The sequence below is a fragment of the Bipolaris sorokiniana genome (genome assembly GCF_000338995.1).
Source record: "Bipolaris sorokiniana ND90Pr unplaced genomic scaffold COCSAscaffold_13, whole genome shotgun sequence".
Lineage (NCBI taxonomy): Eukaryota > Fungi > Ascomycota > Dothideomycetes > Pleosporales > Pleosporaceae > Bipolaris > Bipolaris sorokiniana.
Window position 1 is genome coordinate 1099602 of NW_006911907.1, and position 20700 is coordinate 1120301.

The following is a 20700-nucleotide window of genomic DNA, read 5'->3' on the forward strand; positions in this document are numbered from 1 at the left end:
GGAATGATGTTGCCAGCCCTGTGCTACTCGAATCTGTTAGCATAGGCACCACTTGATTTCTTAGTGCCATGGTGAGTGAATGAAAGTAAAGGGATCACCCAAAGAGAGTGATTGCTGCGTTCACTGAGGCGCAATTTCTAGGAAAGGTAACCGAGGGCATACACCAGTTCATTGACTTCAATACGGAACTGCAAGTCTTAACGGCTGGGACAAGAGAAGTTGTTTTCAGTTTTCTTAGTTGTATGCATTGATCCATTGAATTCCAAGAATCATATCCATAATCTTGGACGGCAGAAGCTTAGCAGACCGTACCTGCGTATAGTCATCATACCAAGACGAAAGCTAGTATAGAAATCTAAACCCTTCAACAAAGTAAGAATGCACACTGACTAGAGCGGAATCGATCTTACCTGTTGTGAAAAGTGTCAGTGACGGCTTGATGGTTGTTCCCACTACGTTGGTGTTGAACGCGACTGATCGGCGTCTCGGTGCGGCGACGCCAAGAGTCGGAGCGGAGCTAAGTAATCGCGGGAGCTCTCACCTTCGTAATCCATAGCTGCCTCACAAACAGAGCCCCATCAACGCTGCACTATCTTCAACCTCTCACCTGCGGGTTTTACTCACGATCACTGAGATATAAGACCGCTTATCTTGGTTGACTAGTTTTCACATACAATCACTTACAATAGACCGCTACCATGTCCACACTTGAGGATCTCGATGATCTTGAGCGCCACGAGAAGGAAGAGAGAAAGGACGATGACAAGAAAGACGGCGGCAAGGATGGAAAGAAGGCTGACGGCGATGCGGACATGAAGGATGCGGAGCCAGAGGAGGAGCAGCTTGACGAGGAGATCCTGAACTCAAGTACACGAGACATCATTGCGCGGAGGCGGTTACTGGAGAACGACATGCGTATCATGAAGAGCGAGTTCCAGCGGCTCACACACGAGAAGGCATCGATGAACGAGAAGATCAAGGACAACCTAGACAAGATTGAGAACAACAGGTACGCCATCTCGGTGCCGGCGATCGGCCCCGCAGCGTGTTTACCAGCCGCCATTTTCAGGGCGATATGTTGACATTCTACAGGCAACTACCCTATCTCGTGGGAAACGTCGTCGAAATCCTCGATCTCGATGTCACAGCGGAGGCCGCCGAGGAAGGTGCAAACATCGACCTAGACGCCACCCGTGTTGGCAAGTCGGCCGTCATCAAGACATCTACGCGACAGACAATATTCCTGCCCCTCATTGGCCTTGTCGACCATGAGAAGCTCAAACCCGGAGACTTGATTGGTGTGAACAAGGACTCTTACCTTGTTCTAGACACACTACCGGCAGAGTACGACAGCCGAGTCAAAGCCATGGAAGTCGACGAGAAGCCAACGGAAAAGTACACTGATGTCGGAGGCTTGGACAAGCAAATTGAGGAGCTCGTAGAGGCGGTGGTCTGGCCAATGAAGGAGGCGGAGCGATTCAAGAAGATCGGCATCAAGGCTCCCAAAGGTAAGCAGCATAATGCTTGAGTGCCCAAGGACAATGGCTAACAAGGCATAGGTGCATTGATGTACGGCCCTCCGGGTACTGGAAAGACGCTTCTTGCACGAGCGTGCGCTGCGCAAACTGATGCTACTTTCCTCAAACTTGCTGGTCCGCAACTCGTACAAATGTTCATAGGTGATGGCGCTAAACTGGTCCGCGACTGCTTTGCTTTAGCGAAAGAAAAGGCGCCCTCAATTATTTTCATTGATGAGTTGGACGCTGTCGGCACAAAGCGTTTCGATTCCGAAAAGTCCGGAGACAGAGAAGTGCAACGAACGATGTTGGAGCTTCTGAACCAGCTGGATGGTTTTGCCTCGGATGACCGCGTGAAGGTCTTGGCCGCCACCAACCGAGTCGATGTCTTGGATCCCGCCCTGCTCCGTTCTGGCCGTCTGGACAGGAAGATCGAGTTCCCGCTGCCAAATGAGGAGGCTCGCGCACAGATCATGCGCATTCACTCAAGGAAAATGACCGTCGACGACGGTGTCAACTGGCAAGAGTTGGCACGCAGTACTGATGAGTTTGGTGGAGCTCAGCTGAAGGCCGTATGCGTCGAAGCTGGTATGATTGCTCTCCGAACTGGTCACCAGAAGATCAGCCACGAGCACTACGTGGATGCTATTGCTGAAGTGCAGGCGAAGAAGAAGGACACGGTCAACTTCTACGCATAAAGTGCGGTCAGATGGCGGTGGCTTTGCTGCTTGCAGGCATGTGTTCTTGTACCCGGCTTGTAATAATACTTAGACCTTCATCGTAGTACCACTGCCGAAATGACGAACATGAATGAGCAAAGGTTGTATCTTTCACTATACGCTATGCTTACTATGTGAAGATGAGACACAGTAGCATGGAGGAGGGGCATCCATTGCACTGTGTGTTCATTTCCAAGACAATACCGATCAAGAGTCTAGGGTGGCCGTATCTACCAATGCGGCGCATGTCACATGGCCAAGCATAGCAGTAACGAAGTTGCCTCCACTTCCGTCACTTGCCCCTAACCCCAAACAGTTTGCTGTGGACTACAGATGCCCCTCTCGGCACTTGACCCTCGAGCTTCAATAGCACAGAAGGTGACCCCGGCAAGAAAACGGGTAGGCGACGAATTACAGGCCTAGTCATCACAACTTGTTTTGCGCCGCGCTACCTGTGACTCCATTTTCGTGTTGCAACAGCACTTTGCAGCCATGTAGCACCATTGTATTGGCCATATACACGTTTCCCTGTCAACTCTCTTTCCGGCTGTCTAATACCAATGTACAGTCTGCATGCTTCTCTCTGACCGGTGGCACTCTTTGTAAGTGATGAGCCGATCAGCACTTTGCTGACGATTGTGCAGAGTCTGCAAATGCCGACATGGCCCGGATCGTCAAAGGCTAGATAATACAGAGTGACTTGTAGAAAGGGAAACAGAGCCGAGGGTATTACGCCTCGCTCATGTGTTCAAGAGCTGACCACGTTCCTGCATTTCCATCAGTGGTTCTGGCACGCCCTTCCTCGCCCCCTCTGATTGGCTCATGTCTCAACAACGGACCTCAACCACCCAACCTCAACACCAAGCACGCTACACCCACGCGCAATGATAGCTCGACGTGATAGGCCGGTTATTCTATCGCCTCCCCATGGCTTCCCTGAAGATCTGGAGAAATACTCGGTCCCCCCAAGACCCTGCATAGCCGCCTCTTGCGGTTGATTAGGTTGGAGCACTTCTCGGGGTTCACTATCACACCCGACGTCAGTGCAAGGTTGCCTCGTACCGTCTTAGAACCTTCGAAGCATGTGGCGGGCACCATTGGCTGAAAAGCCTCAAAGTCAGGGAGGATATTGCCTTACACAGTAGGTGGCTTGCCTGCAATCATGTGGGGGGTGCATTGTGACGAACCGAAGTCGGAATGATGCTTCGGAATGCTTCTCATATAACCCCTCGATGGCGGGGTTTCTTTTTGTTTGACCGCATACTCTCTTCTCTTCTGCGGTCTTTGATCTTCTGCTCTGTTGCAGCGTCGAAACTATGCTGGATTTCTCAGCCTTCATTCCGCGTGACCCCTTCCATCAGCTCACGGTCACCCTCTGTATCATTGGCCTCTTCCTTGCCGCCGTATTTGCCATTGCACTCAGACCGAAGAGCAAAGGACAAGAGCCTAGCACCATCGAGGCATACCTGAAGTTCATCTATGGCTGCTTCTTAAAGCCGCACACTGGTGATGGATCTGGAAGCCAGCAAGACGCCCTTGTACGTCGAATACATAAATATACTCAGTGTGACTAACAAGAGAAACAGGAGAGCTTCTACAAAGCACAGGCTGAAGTCTACGATGCTACCCGTACCAGACTCCTTTGCGGTCGCGAGGATATGTTGGGACTGGTCGCGGCGCAACTGAAACACCGCGCTGAAGCTGGTCTGATTTCACAACGCCCTGTCTGGGTTGATGTAGGTGGATGCGTAAACTAGAGTGGATGTTGATACTAATAGTGACAGATTGGTGGAGGAACTGGTTACAAGTAAGCGTTGATGTGCCAGTCCCACAGTATGATACTAACAGACTTCTAGTGTCGAGCAAATGAACGCTTTCATCCCAGTGACGAGCTTCTTCCGTTCAGTTTGTGAGTTATCCGAGTCCCATAAATGGAGAATTACTAACTATCGTAGACGTCGTGGACCTCTCGCCTAGTCTTTGCGAAATGGCACGCAAGCGCTTCGCCCGCCTTGGGTGGACGAACGTCAAAGTCATCTGTCAGGACGCGCGTGCTTTCCGTCTGCATGAACATGAGCCACAAGCGTATGAATACAAAGAGAAGGTTTCCCAAGGTCAAACCGTTCGCGACCTTGATGAGAATGCTGATGCTGGAGGAGCCGAGCTTGTCACCATGAGCTACTCTTTGAGCATGATACCCGAGTTCTATCCCGTCATTGACTCTGTGGGCAGCCTTCTGAGCCCTAACGGCGTTTTTGGTGTCGTCGACTTCTACGTCCAGGGCCAAGTGGACTTTAGGGGCAGGAACTATATTGGTGGTGCCATCGACCGTCATTGCATGTGGCTCTCGAGAGTATTCTGGAGAGAATGGTTCGCTATCGACAGAATTTCACTTGGCCCTGCTCGAAGAGTGAGTTGAGTTCTTCAAAGTTTACAACGGTTTCTAACTTTTGTCAGGATTACTTGGAGTTCAAACATGGCACAATCCTAAGCATGAACGCCAGAAACAACTTCTTCAACACTGGTATCAAGCTACCATACTACATCTGGATCGGATGTTCAAAGGACCACGGCGCATCCACACAAAAGCTCGCCAAGGTTGATGCTGCTGCTACAGAATCCCCATACCTCAATGCGCTTGACCTTCAAACTGGAGCTGCGCCAAGCGACGCTGAAGTCCACTCCAAAGCGTACGAATGCGCAGTCGTCAATCTACAATCTAGCTTGCCTCTACCATCAGCATGGTACCAAAACCACCACTGGCGCATTCACTACGACTCATCACTTCCCAAGCACACTCGTTTCAACAACTCGTACATCTACGCATTCACCTGGGAAGATGATGTGGCTGATATGCGACTTCTGAAGCCAATTTCCAACGATGTCGTCCTCGCGATTGGATCTGCTGGTGACAACATTCTTGCTTTCTGCCTAGAGAACTGCCGTCGCGTCCATGCTGTAGACCTTAACCCGTCACAGAATCATCTACTCGAGCTCAAAGTCGCTGCCTTCACTGCACTCGGCTACCAAGATGTCTGGAAACTCTTCGGCGAAGGCAAGCACCCCGACTTCCACAACCTACTCATCCAGAAGCTCAGCCCGCACCTCTCCTCTGATGCGTTTCAATTCTGGGTCCAAAACGGCCCTTCCATCTTCTCTACTTCGTCTTCCAAGGGTCTCTACTACTCTGGTGGCTCCGGAAATGCCATCGCAATCGCCGGTTGGCTCTTCCGTCTCCTAGGAATGACTGCTGACGTCAAAGCTCTCTGTGCGGCGCAAACCCTCAACGAGCAGCGTGAAATCTGGCAACGCAGCATCAAGACGGTACTCCACTCCAAGATCCTCACCTACGCCATCCTCGGCAATGAGAAGTGGTTGTGGAAAGCACTCGGTGTTCCTCCTGCCCAACGCGACGTCATCGAAGTCGACTTCAAAAAGACACAAGACTACGACGAGGCCAAAGCAACCAAACCCAAAGATGCGGCTGCAAAATACATGGCCTTCCACGAAGAACCTTCAGACGAGGAACTCAAGTCTTCAAGCGGCAACGCAATCTATGAATACGTACTCAACACCTTCGAACCCGTAGTCAACACCACACTCCTCAGCACCTCAAACCACTACTACTTGCTCACTCTGCTTGGCCACTACACCCCGACCTCGCACCCCACCTACCTCTCTCCCAAGTCACACATCAAGCTCTCCAAGCCCGGTGCCTTCAATGGTCTGCGCATCCACACCGACGAAATCTCAGAAGTGATTTCGCGCATGCGACCTGGCACTCTTACCATTGTTGTCGTAATGGATAGCATGGACTGGTTCCCACCCAACGGTACTCAAGCACTACGCCAGATCCGTGCGCTGAATCGCGCCCTTAAAGTCAAGGGCCGCGTTATGCTGCGCAGTGCGGGCTTGGAGCCATGGTACATCAAGGTCTTTGCCGAGTGTGGGTTTACGGTTAAGAGGGTGGCGGTTCGATTGCCGGGCACCTGTATTGATCGGTATGCTTTCTCTTCTCTACTCTTTCTTTTCATATCCCATTATTTGCACATATACTAACGTGATGGCTGCAGGGTTAACATGTATGCATCGACCTGGATTTGCACAAAGGAAGTTGATCTGGTCAAGGAGAATGGCATCAAGGTGGGTACGGGGCTGAGGAAAGCGTCGTTGGCTGAGTTGGAGCTTGAGGCTCCTGCTATGCGTGTAGAGTAGGACTGGTCTTTTCACCAGCAATGGCGGTTTCGTCTATGCTTTTGGTGCGTTTGCGTAGCGTTGTTGGGTGGTTGTCTGATGTTGTTGCATGAGTTCTGGGTTTTTGTCCTTTTGTGTTAGATACCTGACCTAGAATGCATAACAGTATCTTTGTGTCTACTTGAACGAGAAAACTGAGATAGATATCAGAAGTGTATAGTAAAGTGGCGGTAGTCTGCAACTTCGTTTTCGTTGCCCCGCTATTGCTACCCTTGTTAGTAGATACCGCTCACACCGTCCCAACCACTTCTGTTTATGGTGCTTGTACACGAGTCACCAGCAAAAATCCATGAATCAATAAGTCATTTCCCAAAGATTGAAATGCAAAGATATCTAATGCCTTGAATTAATCGTGTTTTTGACATTTGCGACTGCATCGCGCCATCTATTCGACTACGCATACAGTATCGTATATCGTCCAACCATTATCGTATCAGCCAACACACCACTACTGATTCCAAAACAATTCTCGTCTTTGCCAAAACGAGGCTTCCCAAGTCTATCGCGCCTGAAAAGGAAAAGCGCCAGTGTCCTAGATGCAAGCAGCCCAAGGGCGAAACCCCTTCCCAAAAGTTGTACAATCTGATGAAATCAAAGGTGGACGGATGCAGATTGGTGGGGGCTGGCTTAGTTGGAAGCACCCGAGTAACGCGCCTTTCCGACGGTGAAGGGGACGTAGCGGTATTTGATCATGTGCTGGATTTGTCGTCGCACTGTGTCTGTTAGTCGGTGGGACGTAATAGTAGGTAAGTAGAACTTACTGGTCAGGCCAAACAGGATCAGCCAGTAAACGACCAAGACGGGCCAGAAGACGGGCAGGTTGAAGATCTCGAACCAGCTGCAGAAGAAGCCGATGGAAATGGCCTTTGTGGTCGAGTACCAAAACTTAAACTCAGGCAGCCTACGGACAAATGGGCGGAATTCTTGATCTTCTTTTGTGGGAAGCCCCGAGGCGTTGCCGTCTTCCATGCCTTCATCTTGTTCGAGCGCTGGATCGAATTTGGGAGAGAGGAAGGCGAGGAATAGGTTCAGGAGGTAGATGCCAAGAGAGTAGGCAACTGTAATTGTGGTCAGTAAAGTGTATATTACAATAGAGGCATCGCTACATAGGACTATTCGGGAACAGTGATATTTTTAAAGTGAAAGGGGCAGACACATACCGATGTACCATCCCTGAGCGAGGAATATGCGCAGACCAAAGAGCAGGAAGAGGACTCCGCTTCCTCCCCATCGGTATGTGGTGTATGGCGTTGACTTGTCTAGGTATGCTTGGAACATCTGCGCAACGCATTAGCAAATATACCATCTTCCAAAAGCCTGTTCGGCTTATTTGTCCGTCGCCTCATATATATTATCGCGCGTCGGCGATTAAATGCGCGATGCCCCCCGAGGAAATAACTTACCCGTCCATACTTTGTGGTTTGCGCTGTTACCGCAGAGAAGGGGGTATCAGGCTCTGGGGCGTCCATGGCTGCGTCGCTTAATTTTCGGTTTTGTGCGATGAATACTGTATCGTGAATATGGCGACACTGGCGATGGTGTGGTCGGAATGGCGCGTCTTTAGTAGGGGCAAGTTGTTGAGTCGTGTCAAAATCATGAGCCTGCGGAACAGGACTGTGGCTGAGGGCAGCACACATTTGGGATGGCGCTAGTCCCAAAAAAATCTAGAGGCGTCATTGGCAGCTTCCCAGCAATTCCAGGCTTTGGCGGGCGCTTTACCGAGGTGGCCGATGCTACCCACTTGGAGGGAAGCTATGTACTACATATGCATGTGCGCTCTCATCTTTACATGTGCTCTCCTTGATTCAACTGCAATATCCAAGAGCTGGTCTCGAGAGTGAACGTCCAATTGGCGATAATCAATATGCAAGCATTCCGCTCAGCACCAAGGGTAGCCTCCCAGTTCCGGTCTACCGGCCTACCTAGGTTTGTGAGGGGAATCACTACCGACAAGTCGTACGAGCATGTGCTTGTTTCGGTGCCAAAGGGAGGCGTTGGTTTGAGTAAGTACAGAAGATCAATCTTCAATGCTTCATTGAAATATATCAGTCTTACATCACACGGTAACAGTAATGCTCCAAGCATGCCTGCTGACATCATATAGTCCAGCTTAACCGGCCAAAGGCCCTCAATGCTCTCTGCACCCCTCTGATCCTCGAGGTCAACCAGGCCCTGCGTGACTTTCAGAATGAAAAGTCAATTGGTGCCGTCGTCCTCACCGGTTCAGAGAAAGCTTTTGCGGCAGGCGCCGACATCAAGGAGATGAAAGACCTTACTTTTAGCGATGCGTATGGAAATGACTTTATAGAGTCTTGGTCAGATCTCGTCACATTCCTTAAGAAGCCTCTCATCACGGCTGTCAACGGTTACGCTCTAGGAGGAGGCTGCGAGCTCGCCATGATGGGAGACATCATGTATGCAGGACCCAAGGCAACGTTTGGACAGCCAGAGATCAAGCTGGGTGTCATTCCCGGTGCCGGTGGATCGCAGCGCCTGACAAGAGCAATTGGCAAGTCCAGAGCCATGGAGATTATTCTTACAGGCGACAACATCACTGCGCAACAAGCAAGTGAATGGGGACTTGTCGCAAAGGTGTTCGAGACACCAGAGGCGTGCGTTGACGGCGCCATTGCGACAGCGGCCAAGATCGCATCTTACAGCCAAATCGCTGTCAAGGCGGCGAAGGAGGTGGTGAACAAGAGCCAGGATCTCGGCATCCGGGAAGGTGTCGAATACGAGAGGAGGGTGTTCCATGGCTTGTTTGGAAGCCAGGACCAGAAGATTGGCATGGCTGCTTTTGCGGCCAAGGAGAAGGCCAATTGGACAAACAAATGAGCGAGAAATCGGAGATGGTGTGTATGTAGTCGCCAAACCAAGTCATTAGTTTGCTCTTCAGCTATTCTTACTAAAAAAATGGCAAAGCTTAACAAGGCACTTACAGAGCTACATAACATGGCAATGCTAGAAATGCATCCCGTCTCAATTCAGTTAGACGAGCCTCGGCATAATAGTTAAGATAAGCCAGCTAGCTTATCACACGTGACAACCCGCGCGCGTGCATGGGCGTGTGACATGACGCGATCACCGTGGGGAACACTGTGCCATTTGATATGCTACTGCCTCTCGGTGCATCCGTTCTCTACCCATCCCATCTTGCACCATGGAAGCTACTCCACCGTGGCTACGAGACGCTCTCCGCTTCGCGTTGACAGCAACCCCGTCGACCCCAGCACCGTGGTTCCAGCATGAATATGACAGCTTCAAAGCCGCTGGCGGCGACCCTCTCGTAGATCCTGATGACCCTGGAGAAGACCCACGCTTTAGGAAGCTAGTCGTGGCTATCCTATTTAGTCGGAGGCTTCTGAATACCTACAATATGGTCCTGATAGCCGTCTTGTTTGTCTTTTCAATATGGCACTGGAGCGAAAAGTTTATGTTGCACCGGCGGAGACGGGAAGCTGCCACCCAGACACGCAATAACGAAACCAACAGCACAGAGGATGCAGAAGCCTGGAGCAGCTCGAGCAGCACTATAGAAGGTAGTGCAACACCACCGGATAGCACCACTGTGAAGACATTCAACAGCGCCGACGAATCCAGTCCCTTGCTTCCTTCACGACGACCACAGCCTAAGCGCGTTGGTGTATGGCAACTATTTTACATACTCAAGGCCGCTCTCCAATACCAACCGCCCCGCATACCCATCATCAACAAAACCCTTCCTACCAACGCCGTCTCACTGCTTGTCCTCGCATGGGTTGGCTTGAACATCTTCTACAATTTCTACCGCATGCCCTTGACCTTCTTCTACCTCTTCGTGTTTGCCGACCGATGTGGCCTCATCTTCGTCGCAAATCTGCCTTTACTATATCTTCTGGCCGCGAAGAATCAGCCTATCAAGTTCTTAACAGGCTATTCCTATGAAAGCCTAAACATCTTCCATCGAAGAGTTGGAGAACTTATGTGTTTGGAGGCTTTCTTGCACTTTCTGGGCATGATAGCTGTATGGTACGGGCTGCTAAGACATCTCGGTTTCACGCTGGCCAAGTTCCTATTCAACCGCGTAGTTCTTCTAGGCTTGGCTGCCTTCATCGCATACGAGTTGATCTATTTTACGAGTCTAGGCAGTTTCCGGCAAAGGTGGTACGAGATATTCCTGGGCCTTCACATAGTGCTACAAGTCGCCGGACTGGTGTTCCTATGGTTCCACCACCATACCTCGAGGCCATATGTTGGTATTTCCCTCGCCATCTTCCTTATTGATAGACTCGTGTATCGGCTATGGCTGAAATCGAGCACGCATCCCGCAACCCTTACCGTCCTCGAAGATGACGAAACCTTCCTCGTATCCGCAAACTGGGAGGTAGCTTCTCGAAAGTCTACACTCGCACCGAAGAATATGAGGCAAGGGTGGAAACCGAATGAACACATATTCCTTACTGTACCCGCCCTATCCCGCAAACACGCCATACAATCTCATCCCTTTACCATATTTTCCGCCGCTCCGATAACAACAAACGACGATTCGCAAGGAAAACACGCATGGTTCACTCTACTCATCCGCGCCCAAGCCGAATCAGGCTTTACCCATACCCTCCTACAACATGCTCGCACTACCTCACAAACCCGCATCCGCCTTGACGGTCCCTATGGCTCCTCCCACGCTCTGGATATGCTTGAAGCTTCCAATACCACCATTCTCATCGCAGGCGGCTCTGGAATCGCAGTCGCATATCCCCTTCTTCACTCCCTTCTCTGCCCCTCTACAACCGATCCCGAAACCGCTTCCACCCGCATCAAGAGGAAAGTAAAATTACTCTGGATTACTCATGCGCCCGACCACCGCCTGTGGATCCCGGACACTAAACTCGAAGAACTCGAAAACTGGGGCTTGGACGTGCTCATTCCGCCCCCGACTAGTACGGCTGGACGACCAAATGTCGGATATATTCTGAGGGAGTGGGTAGAACAGGAAACAAGGAAAGGGATGAGAACGGGTGTTGTAGTTAGTGGGCCCGATGGCTTGGTAAGGGATGTCAGAAATACGTGTGCGAAGATGATATACAATGGTAGAGATGTAGATGTTCAGGTTGAGAAATTTGGGTGGTAATATATCTGGCGTTCTTTTTGTTAGATCTTTTGGATACATACAGGAACATGTTTATAGGTTCCCTTTTCAAGACTGAATTTAGATGAAACGGCGATGCTGCTCTTCTCTTTTTGTCTTAGAGATCTGTATTGTGATTTGTGTGGATATTTTATTGTGCAATCGTTCATTCATTTCAAGTCAGGTATCACCACCACCACTGCAATGATCATAGACAAAAGACCCTGAAATCGATACCTATTCCTCATATGGAGTAGTGAAATCGAGACAGCGCTGATCAGGAATCTAGTTTCCTGCCTCTTGTCCCACGCTTACCCACATAGTGTTATATTTATGACAGATGATCGCCGTTTAGTGAAAAGCTAAAGTTCATATATTAGTGCTACCCGCTAGCAGTACGTGACTAGTCGGAGCTATCAAACACTTACTCCCAGAAAAGATCATAGCGCTTATTCAAGAATACAAGTACGCCAATTTACACTTCAAAGTTGAAGTGAGCGGAAACATCACACCCTGCTTGTACTTGGCATCCAGGCGCATAATCCGTGCTGGTTGCGAGGCAAATTGACAGTCAGCAATCCTAGATCTGCTAATATTAAATATAGACCGAGGAAAACAGTACTATATTGTGCAGTGTGCGCAGAACACTACAGGACATTTACACACTTCGATCGAAGTTGGGGTTAATATAGTACCTTAGTTACGTTGATAGTTACATCCCATTGCACGCAGCAGTATCTTGAAGATTTGTACAAATTACCAAACAGAAATGGATTGATCTCAAACATACGGGTTGACCACTTGCACGTTGGACATTGTCGAATACCCGTTCCAGATTAGGTTTATCGATATACTCGTAATGAAACCTGTTACTAAATCTCAACCCTATATCTCCAACTCTCATGCCAACAAAACTCTCAAATACTAATAAGGTGGGGTGGCTTGGTTGTTTAGATCAGTTATCTTTACCAAAATCTCCGAAGGTGCTGAGGATGTGCTCGATTTCCCTACCTGACGCACAATAACGATACACTGATGCAGATAGGTTGTATATCACCACTGTGAGCATTTTTTGAAGCTCTTGAAGAGGTACATGCAGGATTATTTGCGTAAGGAACTTGCCTTTTGGCTTTTCGGTTACATAGAACAATGCTAGTTATATAGCGCGGAAATGTTACATCTATCATCAAAATCTGTCCGAGTACTGTAGAGAGATTCGAGAGAACAAATCGATTTTGGGCATGTAGCTAGAAGATGGTATATTCACTCTTATCATTCACCTTGGGGTTTCACTTGTTCTAGTAGTCTCTCTTCTGAGCGAATCCAGATTTCTATCCAAGTAAAGATTTCCCATCAAGCTCCATGTCAGAATGCAAAAAGATAGCGAACCATGAATCTCGCTATGAATATCTACTAGTTCGTACTGTAATAGCTATCTAGACTGGATATTGGCAAATCACTTCCCTTTTCATAATCAACCACATACCATATTCCCTGAGCTATTATTCACTAATACATTATTACCCAAGGAAGTTTTACGCACTGAGGATTATAAGTGCCGAATAACTACCAAACTCTTCTCCAAGATTTATTCCGTGTAACTCAAGGGGATAGCTGCCTTGGAAGGTGAAAAGTGATCGATTTATAAAGCTCCTCATCTATATGTTATCCAAGGGACATTCCCAGTAAACGATTTGACATACAATGCTACCGTTTTTGTTTCTGCGGTCACTTAACAAGTACGAATCTGAATTTTGATTGAACCTGCTAAGAGGTGGTTAGGATGTGCTCAATATACCAACGGCGATGAGAGGACTGAATATACAGATGCAAGTCACGACTTCATGTCAACTATCAGTTGGAAACGCCACATACATCTGGATAGAGCAAAGAATACGCACGGGAGAATGTCAAGATATGATTGTGATAGTGGCTGAAAGCTCGCTAGAGACATAAATTCAGCTCTTCAATAAGTAGTCCCCATCACAAAGATCTGTGTAAAATCCCTCCATTCACACCATGCATTCAAGAACAAAGTCAAAAATATCATTACAGTATACTACTCCACGCTCCCACCTCCATCACGCATCCTACTATCATTTGTAAACTGCCCTCCTACACCTCCACCCACCCTTCCCGACCCACAAAGATCCTGTATACACATCAACAGCGCTACTAACCGTTCAAACGGCCACAAGCACGAACGAACAAAGAAGCACATCTACACAACGTACTCACGCATGCACCCGCACCCCAATACACGCACATACATACGCACACATATACGCGATGCACGCTCTCCCGCGGAACCCCCCAAAAAAAGAAAGTCCAAATCTAGTATGCAGAAGCGGATAGACCATGTAATTTGCCGATTTGCGCACGTTACGCTGGTTTGTTTACTTGTGTTTCCCCGTGTACGTTCGCGCGCGTATGTGCGTTGTCTTGTTGCCCGTTCCGAAGGTGCGTGCATTGCGATGTGGGTAATTTCCTTGTATTATTGTCCGCTTCACCTTCCATGTTAGCCATCATCTCCTTTTACTTCTATGAGGGAGGGAGATCATTGCGATATGATCCACAAGACATGGTAATAATAATGATACGTATTGGATGGGGTAATCTTGTTCGTTGTAGTTGGAAACAAAAAGCCAAGGAATTAGCATCATGACATAAACATTGGGGCAATTGAACAAGTTGCGCGCGTAATGATCCTAGCAAGGGGGAGACAAAGAAAAGAGCGTACGCAATATGATTTGCAAATTTCGGATGGCTATTTTGGCATGTGTAGTGCAATTGCAAATTATTCCCAGTACGCATTTTCGCTGGGGTTGGAGACCTGAAACAAGGCCATCGTCATGGCCACGATAGGCTGTCGTGTTTATCAAGCCACATTCACGGGATTCCCAGGTAGTGTTTGATTCATGATGTTACCGCGTACCTGTTGTCGGGGAAGCGTAAGAACTCCCCATGTCCATAGCTAAAACACGGAGCCTGAAACCGATAAGCGAAAGCGAGTTTTGTCGATCGCAATGGCCATCTTCCCGTCTCCCTTCCCAACAAGTGGCGCGGGAAGGAAATGTTCCTTGTTGCAGGACCTGATCCATGCTCCCGTTCAAACAAAAACTTGAAACATTCGGCCTGCCCCATCATGGTCCATGCGCCCAGGTTACCCAGGCCGTCTTTTTGAAAGCATGTACCTGTAAGCTGGCGGGCCCACTACAGGTACAGACTGGCACAGTTGCAAATGTCCCTGTTTCAGGACTGCCGTCAGCAAACAAATACCGCGATCATTCAACACCCTGACCGTGGAACTCGGAACGAGATTCCGGAAACAAAAAAGGTGTACATACCGTTTGATAAGTTCCTGGCATGTTCCCATCTTCTGGAAGAGCGTCGGATCTCCGATAATCCGAGCTGCGTTCTTGACTTCACGGCATGTCTCATCCAAACGAGTAATAACGCGGACGATTGTACCCTCCATGACGTCCGTCAAATCCGTTATCCTATTGAATGACATACCGCGTGCCCACTCGTAGACGACCTCGACCATTCCAAAGCGGGGCTTGCTGACGAAGTCATTCGAGTCATCCGCCGACAAGATGACCTGATGTTTAGTTTGAATCTCGTTGACCTTTTCTGAAATTTGGATAATTTTGGCCACGCCGCGTTCCAGGCTCGCTGTCAGAGTGGGCTCCACGTCGGTCTTTTCCTGAAAGACAAACGCCGAGAGCAGTGCGACGATCTCCTCGGGCTCATACTCGGCGAGTACGTTTTCCAAAACAAGTTCCGTAAGGACCAGCTCGTCTGCCGAGTGGATCTAGATGCTGTAAGGACATGACTCGAAAGTAATGAGACAGATGAGGGGCATACCTCGCAGGCTACCTTGCCTTTTAGCTCTACACGCGAGCCCTCGTCAACAAAGCCAAGGTCTTTGAGGACCTGGATACGCTGTTCGTAATCGGGAAGGAGCTGGAGATTCTGGTCTGACATGAGCTGTCGGAGTGCATGGATGTTTTCTTTGATGAGCCACTGATCGTGTTCCATGGCAAACTGCAGCGATTAGCATCATGCATACATATGCGGCTACTCAGTTCGCATTCCTTACATGTTTTAGGAAGTTGGGACACCTCAAACACTCTTTGCTAACCGCATTTAGTCCCTCCTTCTTGCGAGCCTCTTCCAGTTCTCGGAACTTGAGGCTATTGATGCGGCTGTAATCGTATTCATCCCAGTCTTCGTAGTCCCATGACCCGCACAGTGGCAAGAACTGGTCTTGGGCCAACTTTAGCGTATCTAAGGTATTTTTAGTGCCGTATTGCGGCCTTAGGGCGGGCGCTTACCTTTCTTTCGGTTGAGATTTTGGACAGAGTCAGGGACGTCAATGGTAGTCTTTGTAAAACACTCGATATCGTTCAAGGGTACAAATGCGGTCTTAAGAATCAGATCTCCCGGGTTGTTCGGCAGTTTGCGATAAAACTTTGCGAACGGACCGAGATACGGTAGTAAGTCGTCAGGCTTACGATCTTGATGTTGCGCCACTTCCAAGACCTTCACCGTAGGTTCATTACCTCTGCTCGTACCATCCTGCATAAGCATGCCTGCTGTGCGTTTGTTATCCTAGCAGCGACAAGTTAGACCGATCTCGAGTGTTGGAGTAGACAGTGTACCTTTTTGTAAACAATCAGTCGATTCTTGCTAAAGACTCGCCGTCCAACAGGGTTGATGAGAAGGCTCAAATGCATCTCGTTGGTCAGTCTCTTGTAGTCCTCACAGGACTGGTGGCAGGCTTCTAGGTCGATGTCACAGATGTCGCAAGGTTCACGTTTAATCTTCTCCAATTCAGCTTCGGAGAGTTTGACCTTGCCTTGGTGCTCTGGCAATAGAGCCTGGGTCGCATTCTCGCTGAAACTACGTTTGATCATCTCTTCAATCTTCAGTGCTTCAACACGCAAAAGGTTTAACATCATGTTGTATGTAAGGCGGAATTGTGACCTGAGCTTGGTGGGTTCGCCAAGCATCATCTGTCGAAGCCTTGCTGCTGGTGGTGCCTCGTCGGCGCCAGGCGCGCAGATGATGACAGTGCCAACTGTGTCGAGGCCTCGACGTCCTGCACGACCAGCCATCTGTGTGTATTCACCAGGAAGTAAGTCGCGGAACTCTCGACCGTCGTGCTTCCGGAATCCGGAAAAGACGACTGTTCTGGTAGGGAGGTTAAGGCCCATGGCAAATGTCTCAGTTGCAAAGAGGACCTTGACGAGCGTTTTGGCGAATAGTATCTCTACGACCTCTTTGACAATGGGCAACATGCCACCATGATGGACCGCAATACCTCGACCAAGTAACTCCCTCAAACGTTTGATCTGTGGGAGCTCACGGTCTTCGCGACTTAACCTAGCCAGTGACTTTTCGATGGTCATATGAATAGCACTCTTTTCTGCGGCGGTGCAGTAATCAATGTTCGAGAGTGCTTCTGCATTTTCTTCGCAACGCTTCTTCGAGAACACGAATATACAGGCTGGTAACAGATCTTTGATGCGCAGATGTTGAATGAGATGCACCCATATGTTGCGATCCTGTGCAGCTGTGGTACGGCCTCCGCCACGGCCTGTCCTTGCAATATTTCCACGGCCTCTGGCTGCTGGTGGGCCTCCGCCACGGGGAGCACCGCCCCGGCCGCCGCCTTGTTGTCCTCTTCCCCGTTGGTTTTGGCCTCCTCTAGCAGATGAGCCTCCACGGCCACCACCTCCTCTGCCAGCCTGTGAGTCGTTTGTGGCTGGTGCCTTGACTTTGTCTTTTCCAGAGAGAATGTCGTTTGCGTCTTTCCAACCGCTATCAATGAACTTCTTGTCTGCTGTGACAATCTTGTGCATGCCTTTTCCAGCCCAAAGATAGTGCTCTAAGGGTATGGGCCGCTTGGGCGTGGATATAACATAAATGTCTTTCTTCTTCGTGCGACCCACCCAAGAAGCAAATTCATAGGTGTTTGGAACAGTAGCAGACAAGAGAATGAGAGTCACATGCTCAGGGAGCATAATAATGACCTCTTCCCATACCACACCACGTTCCAGGTCGTTGACATAGTGCACCTCATCGAAGATGACAAACTCAACGTCTCTGATCAAGTCAGCGCCACGGTACAACATGCTTCGAAGGATCTCTGTAGTCATGATGAGACAGCTTGCTTCTGGCCTGATCTGCACATCTCCAGTCAGGATGCCAACATCATCAAATGTTTGACGAAAATCGCGGAATTTTTGGTTGCTAAGAGCCTTAATTGGGGAAGTGTAAATGGCTTTGGTCATGTGCTTGGCAGCGAGCGCAATTGCATATTCTGCAACGACAGTCTTGCCTGCGGAGGTATGTGCAGCTACGAAGACTGAATCCCCATTCTCGAGATGATAGACTGCTTCTTTCTGGAAGGTATCCAACTCGAAGGGATATTCACGTGCCATTTCAGGTACAAGTTCCCGGAAATTGGTGATGTCGCGGTTGATGTCAACCATGTGGGCCCACTCTCTCCCACCCTTTCTTGCAGTGCCCATAGCAAGGGGCCCATGAGGAGCGAGAGCGGGAAACTCTACCGGCAAGAGAGCGTCGATTTCTTCTTCTCCTGGATCTTGACCATCCTCAGGCACATCAAGCCCGTTAGCACCGAGGTTGTCCGTGTCAGCTTCTTCATCAGCCTTGGTTTCATCTGCAGGAGCAGATGCCTGTCCCAGAGTGTCCTCCACCTCCTGGGCGACGTTCGAATCTGTAGCGGGCTTCTTCCGAAAATCCAGGCCGCGCGTGAACCCAGGTGGAATTTCCAGCAGACCACCTTCAGCGCTAAAATTGATCACCCGGTCGAGGCCTCCAGTCTTCTTTCCTTGAGCAGTTTCTTGCTGTTGAATGGCCTCATCCTCAATTGCCGCGATTGCTTCCACGCCTTCTAAGCCACCAGGTGCAAAAGGGAAAAAGCCAGCGGCACCACGGACGAATTCGGCTCTGTTAGCGGGTTTTCTGAGGAGGGATGTAGAGTTTTTAGCGGTTGCAGAGTTTGCAGGCACAGTGACTTCCTTGTATCCAGTGACTCTGCCTTCTAGGCCTTCTCGCGTGAAGCGGATAATGGTGCGGGTTTGTGTCGGGGCGATCTGAAACAGACTGCGATAGTTTGTAGGAGCATCCCAGCGCTGCTGGAATCGGTTAAGCCACTGCGTATTGAAAGACCGGGAGGGCGTCAGAAACTCTTGCTCGAGCTCCTTTTTGATGGCCTCTTTGGTTTTCCGCTGGCGCTTGGGTGCTTGTTGCTTGCCGGCTAATGAGTCTATCCAGCCTTCATCTTCATTGAGCTTACTGCTGTTCAGCCGTAGCTCCTCCAGTTGACCAGACAAGGCCTCCATGTTCACGGGTTGAGAGCGAACGTGGTTGGGAGCCTGTGGCTAATGGTGCGCTTGAGAAAATAGATGACGTTGCTGGACACGCCAAGCCTCGCGCGGAATGAGGCGCTGCGGGGCGCACCTCCCCACGGCGCAGCAGCTGTAACAAGAAAAATGATTCGACCACTAACGGTGTATGGTAGAAGCAATATGAGGAAAGTATTATTTCTGCAGATGTCTCGATCATCCCAAGTTCTTTTTGGCTACTGTCAATTGTTCTTATTTTCTTCTTCTAATCTCTACAGTCGCCTTCTTACCCCTACTTTCGTTGGGTACCATCAGACTATTTTGGTTCCTGTTTGATTCAAGGGTGAATATAAAAACTGGCCTCGCTTTCGGAAACCAGTTTTTTCAATGTTTGGCCTGGGTTCCGAGGCAGATGTACAGTTGCCGCTAGGAACCGTGCTCGATCATACACGCCGAAACTCTATTACTGTTGGCGCCGGCGCTGACAATTTGACACAAATGATATCGTCCGTATGCGGCCCAATCGTAACTCGTAGACATTCGTCAAACGCCGCGCTATGCAATTACATCATGGAGGTGCTTCACACATCTACTCAATCCCACATGTCATCCATGTCCGCCATGGCTTCCATCTCGTCTGCGAAAGGATCATCCTGAGTAGGCATGGGTCGTGTGGGGAGCGTCTTTGTAAGTGTAGTAGTGGGCTGTTCGCTTTGTGCTAGCAGAGCGTCTAGTTCGTCTTCGTCAGGTCCATCACCTGCTGTGTGTTCTGCCGTATCTGATGCCGGCGCTTGCACACCTCTTTGCTGTTCGAGACCATTGCCAATGCCGCTCTGCACGCCATCCATACCCTCTGTGGTTTGCTGGACAGTCGTCTCTTCTGCAGCCCTATCCTCTTCGTCGCTGTCTCGGTCCGCAGCACGCCGTGGCTTTCCTTCGTCAATCCAGTCTTTCCGCATAATCTGCATGCGTTTTGTATGTCCGACTTTCTCGATAATGGCGAGGGCATCTGCAAACTTGGCGCGGGGGTACAGGTCGTCGAGCCAAAGTTGGTACATGTTTAGCATGCGTGCAATATCTCCATACTGTGTCTTGGTCAGAGCCGCGAAGTGTGAATGCATTCTCTCTGGCACATACCTCATGTCCCTTGCCCTTAAAACGCAGGCGATCTTTTGAAATTCTACGCAGACGGGGAATTCCCGGGTCCGACAGGAGTCGCTGGTCGTCAAGTTTTGGTGCAGGCTGACGCTTCTTGGTTATGACAATGTCCTCGTCGACGCCCAAGCCGGTATCGGCATCCTGGCTCTTATTCTTCCTCCATGGCTCTGGCTGGGTGGGGGGTTCGGTGGATTCAACTATATTGCTAGGCTCGATAACATCCTTGAGTATATCATCCAGATCATCGTCAAAGTCATCGTTTTGTGCTGATGGGCTCGCCGGAGCCATTGTGTGATTTGTGGGTTGTGGCAGTCCGTGTGTGGAGAGTAAGCGTAGTGTACGTACGTAGGATGCGATGAGACGCGACGCGGTGGACGCGTTCAGCCACAAGCACGGATCCCTGTCGCTAAGCGTACTTGTGGCGCAACTTTATCAAGCCATTCAGAACCCAAATGTAGCTTCACTCTCTCTCCATGACCAGAACTTGACATACGGACATAACCTCTCCGCTTGCTCAGAGTCGCCACTGTAGCACTATTGCCAAGCCCAACCCTATCATCCTGTTC

At 49.7% G+C, this 20700-nt stretch overlaps 8 protein-coding genes across 8 annotated transcripts; 5 read left to right on the forward strand and 3 right to left on the reverse strand.

Annotated features, from left to right (window-relative positions):
- Nucleotides 1–553: 553 nt before the first annotated feature.
- COCSADRAFT_39853 (uncharacterized protein) lies at nt 554–2669 on the forward strand. Its single transcript, XM_007704931.1, has 3 exons — nt 554–1009; nt 1093–1508; nt 1560–2669. Exons 1-3 carry the CDS (start codon nt 699–701, stop codon nt 2213–2215), a joined length of 1383 nt encoding a protein of 460 aa, XP_007703121.1. The 5' UTR covers nt 554–698; the 3' UTR covers nt 2216–2669.
- A 716-nt stretch (nt 2670–3385) lies between these two features.
- On the forward strand, nt 3386–6634 carry COCSADRAFT_149739 (uncharacterized protein). Its single transcript, XM_007705283.1, has 7 exons — nt 3386–3774; nt 3823–3976; nt 4025–4043; nt 4093–4145; nt 4192–4646; nt 4694–6237; nt 6310–6634. The coding sequence occupies exons 1-7, from the start codon at nt 3553–3555 to the stop codon at nt 6449–6451; spliced, it is 2589 nt and encodes an 862-aa protein (XP_007703473.1). The 5' UTR covers nt 3386–3552; the 3' UTR covers nt 6452–6634.
- Nucleotides 6635–6795: 161 nt separating this feature from the next.
- On the reverse strand, nt 6796–8077 carry COCSADRAFT_39854 (uncharacterized protein). Its single transcript, XM_007704932.1, has 4 exons — nt 7894–8077; nt 7651–7768; nt 7252–7548; nt 6796–7203 (listed from the first exon to the last, which is right to left on the reverse strand). Exons 1-4 carry the CDS (start codon nt 7957–7959, stop codon nt 7118–7120), a joined length of 567 nt encoding a protein of 188 aa, XP_007703122.1. The 5' UTR covers nt 7960–8077; the 3' UTR covers nt 6796–7117.
- Nucleotides 8078–8241: 164 nt separating this feature from the next.
- On the forward strand, nt 8242–9512 carry COCSADRAFT_149743 (uncharacterized protein). The gene is made up of 2 exons (XM_007705284.1): nt 8242–8493; nt 8595–9512. The coding sequence occupies exons 1-2, from the start codon at nt 8355–8357 to the stop codon at nt 9323–9325; spliced, it is 870 nt and encodes a 289-aa protein (XP_007703474.1). The 5' UTR covers nt 8242–8354; the 3' UTR covers nt 9326–9512.
- A 63-nt stretch (nt 9513–9575) lies between these two features.
- COCSADRAFT_39856 (uncharacterized protein) lies at nt 9576–11702 on the forward strand. Its single transcript, XM_007704933.1, has one exon. It carries the CDS (start codon nt 9651–9653, stop codon nt 11598–11600), a length of 1950 nt encoding a protein of 649 aa, XP_007703123.1. The 5' UTR covers nt 9576–9650; the 3' UTR covers nt 11601–11702.
- Nucleotides 11703–13739: 2037 nt separating this feature from the next.
- COCSADRAFT_239830 (uncharacterized protein) lies at nt 13740–14128 on the forward strand. The gene has a single exon (XM_007705285.1). It carries the CDS (start codon nt 13838–13840, stop codon nt 14117–14119), a length of 282 nt encoding a protein of 93 aa, XP_007703475.1. The 5' UTR covers nt 13740–13837; the 3' UTR covers nt 14120–14128.
- Nucleotides 14129–14810: 682 nt separating this feature from the next.
- Nucleotides 14811–18973, reverse strand: COCSADRAFT_97802 (uncharacterized protein; the record flags this gene model as incomplete). The annotated part of the gene is made up of 6 exons (XM_007705286.1): nt 14811–14844; nt 14945–15411; nt 15465–15644; nt 15700–15887; nt 15935–16211; nt 16262–18973. 6 exons carry the CDS (start codon nt 18971–18973, stop codon nt 14811–14813), a joined length of 3858 nt encoding a protein of 1285 aa, XP_007703476.1.
- A 238-nt stretch (nt 18974–19211) lies between these two features.
- COCSADRAFT_184041 (uncharacterized protein) lies at nt 19212–20452 on the reverse strand. Its single transcript, XM_007705287.1, has 2 exons — nt 20114–20452; nt 19212–20061 (listed from the first exon to the last, which is right to left on the reverse strand). The coding sequence occupies exons 1-2, from the start codon at nt 20420–20422 to the stop codon at nt 19570–19572; spliced, it is 801 nt and encodes a 266-aa protein (XP_007703477.1). The 5' UTR covers nt 20423–20452; the 3' UTR covers nt 19212–19569.
- Nucleotides 20453–20700: the final 248 nt, after the last annotated feature.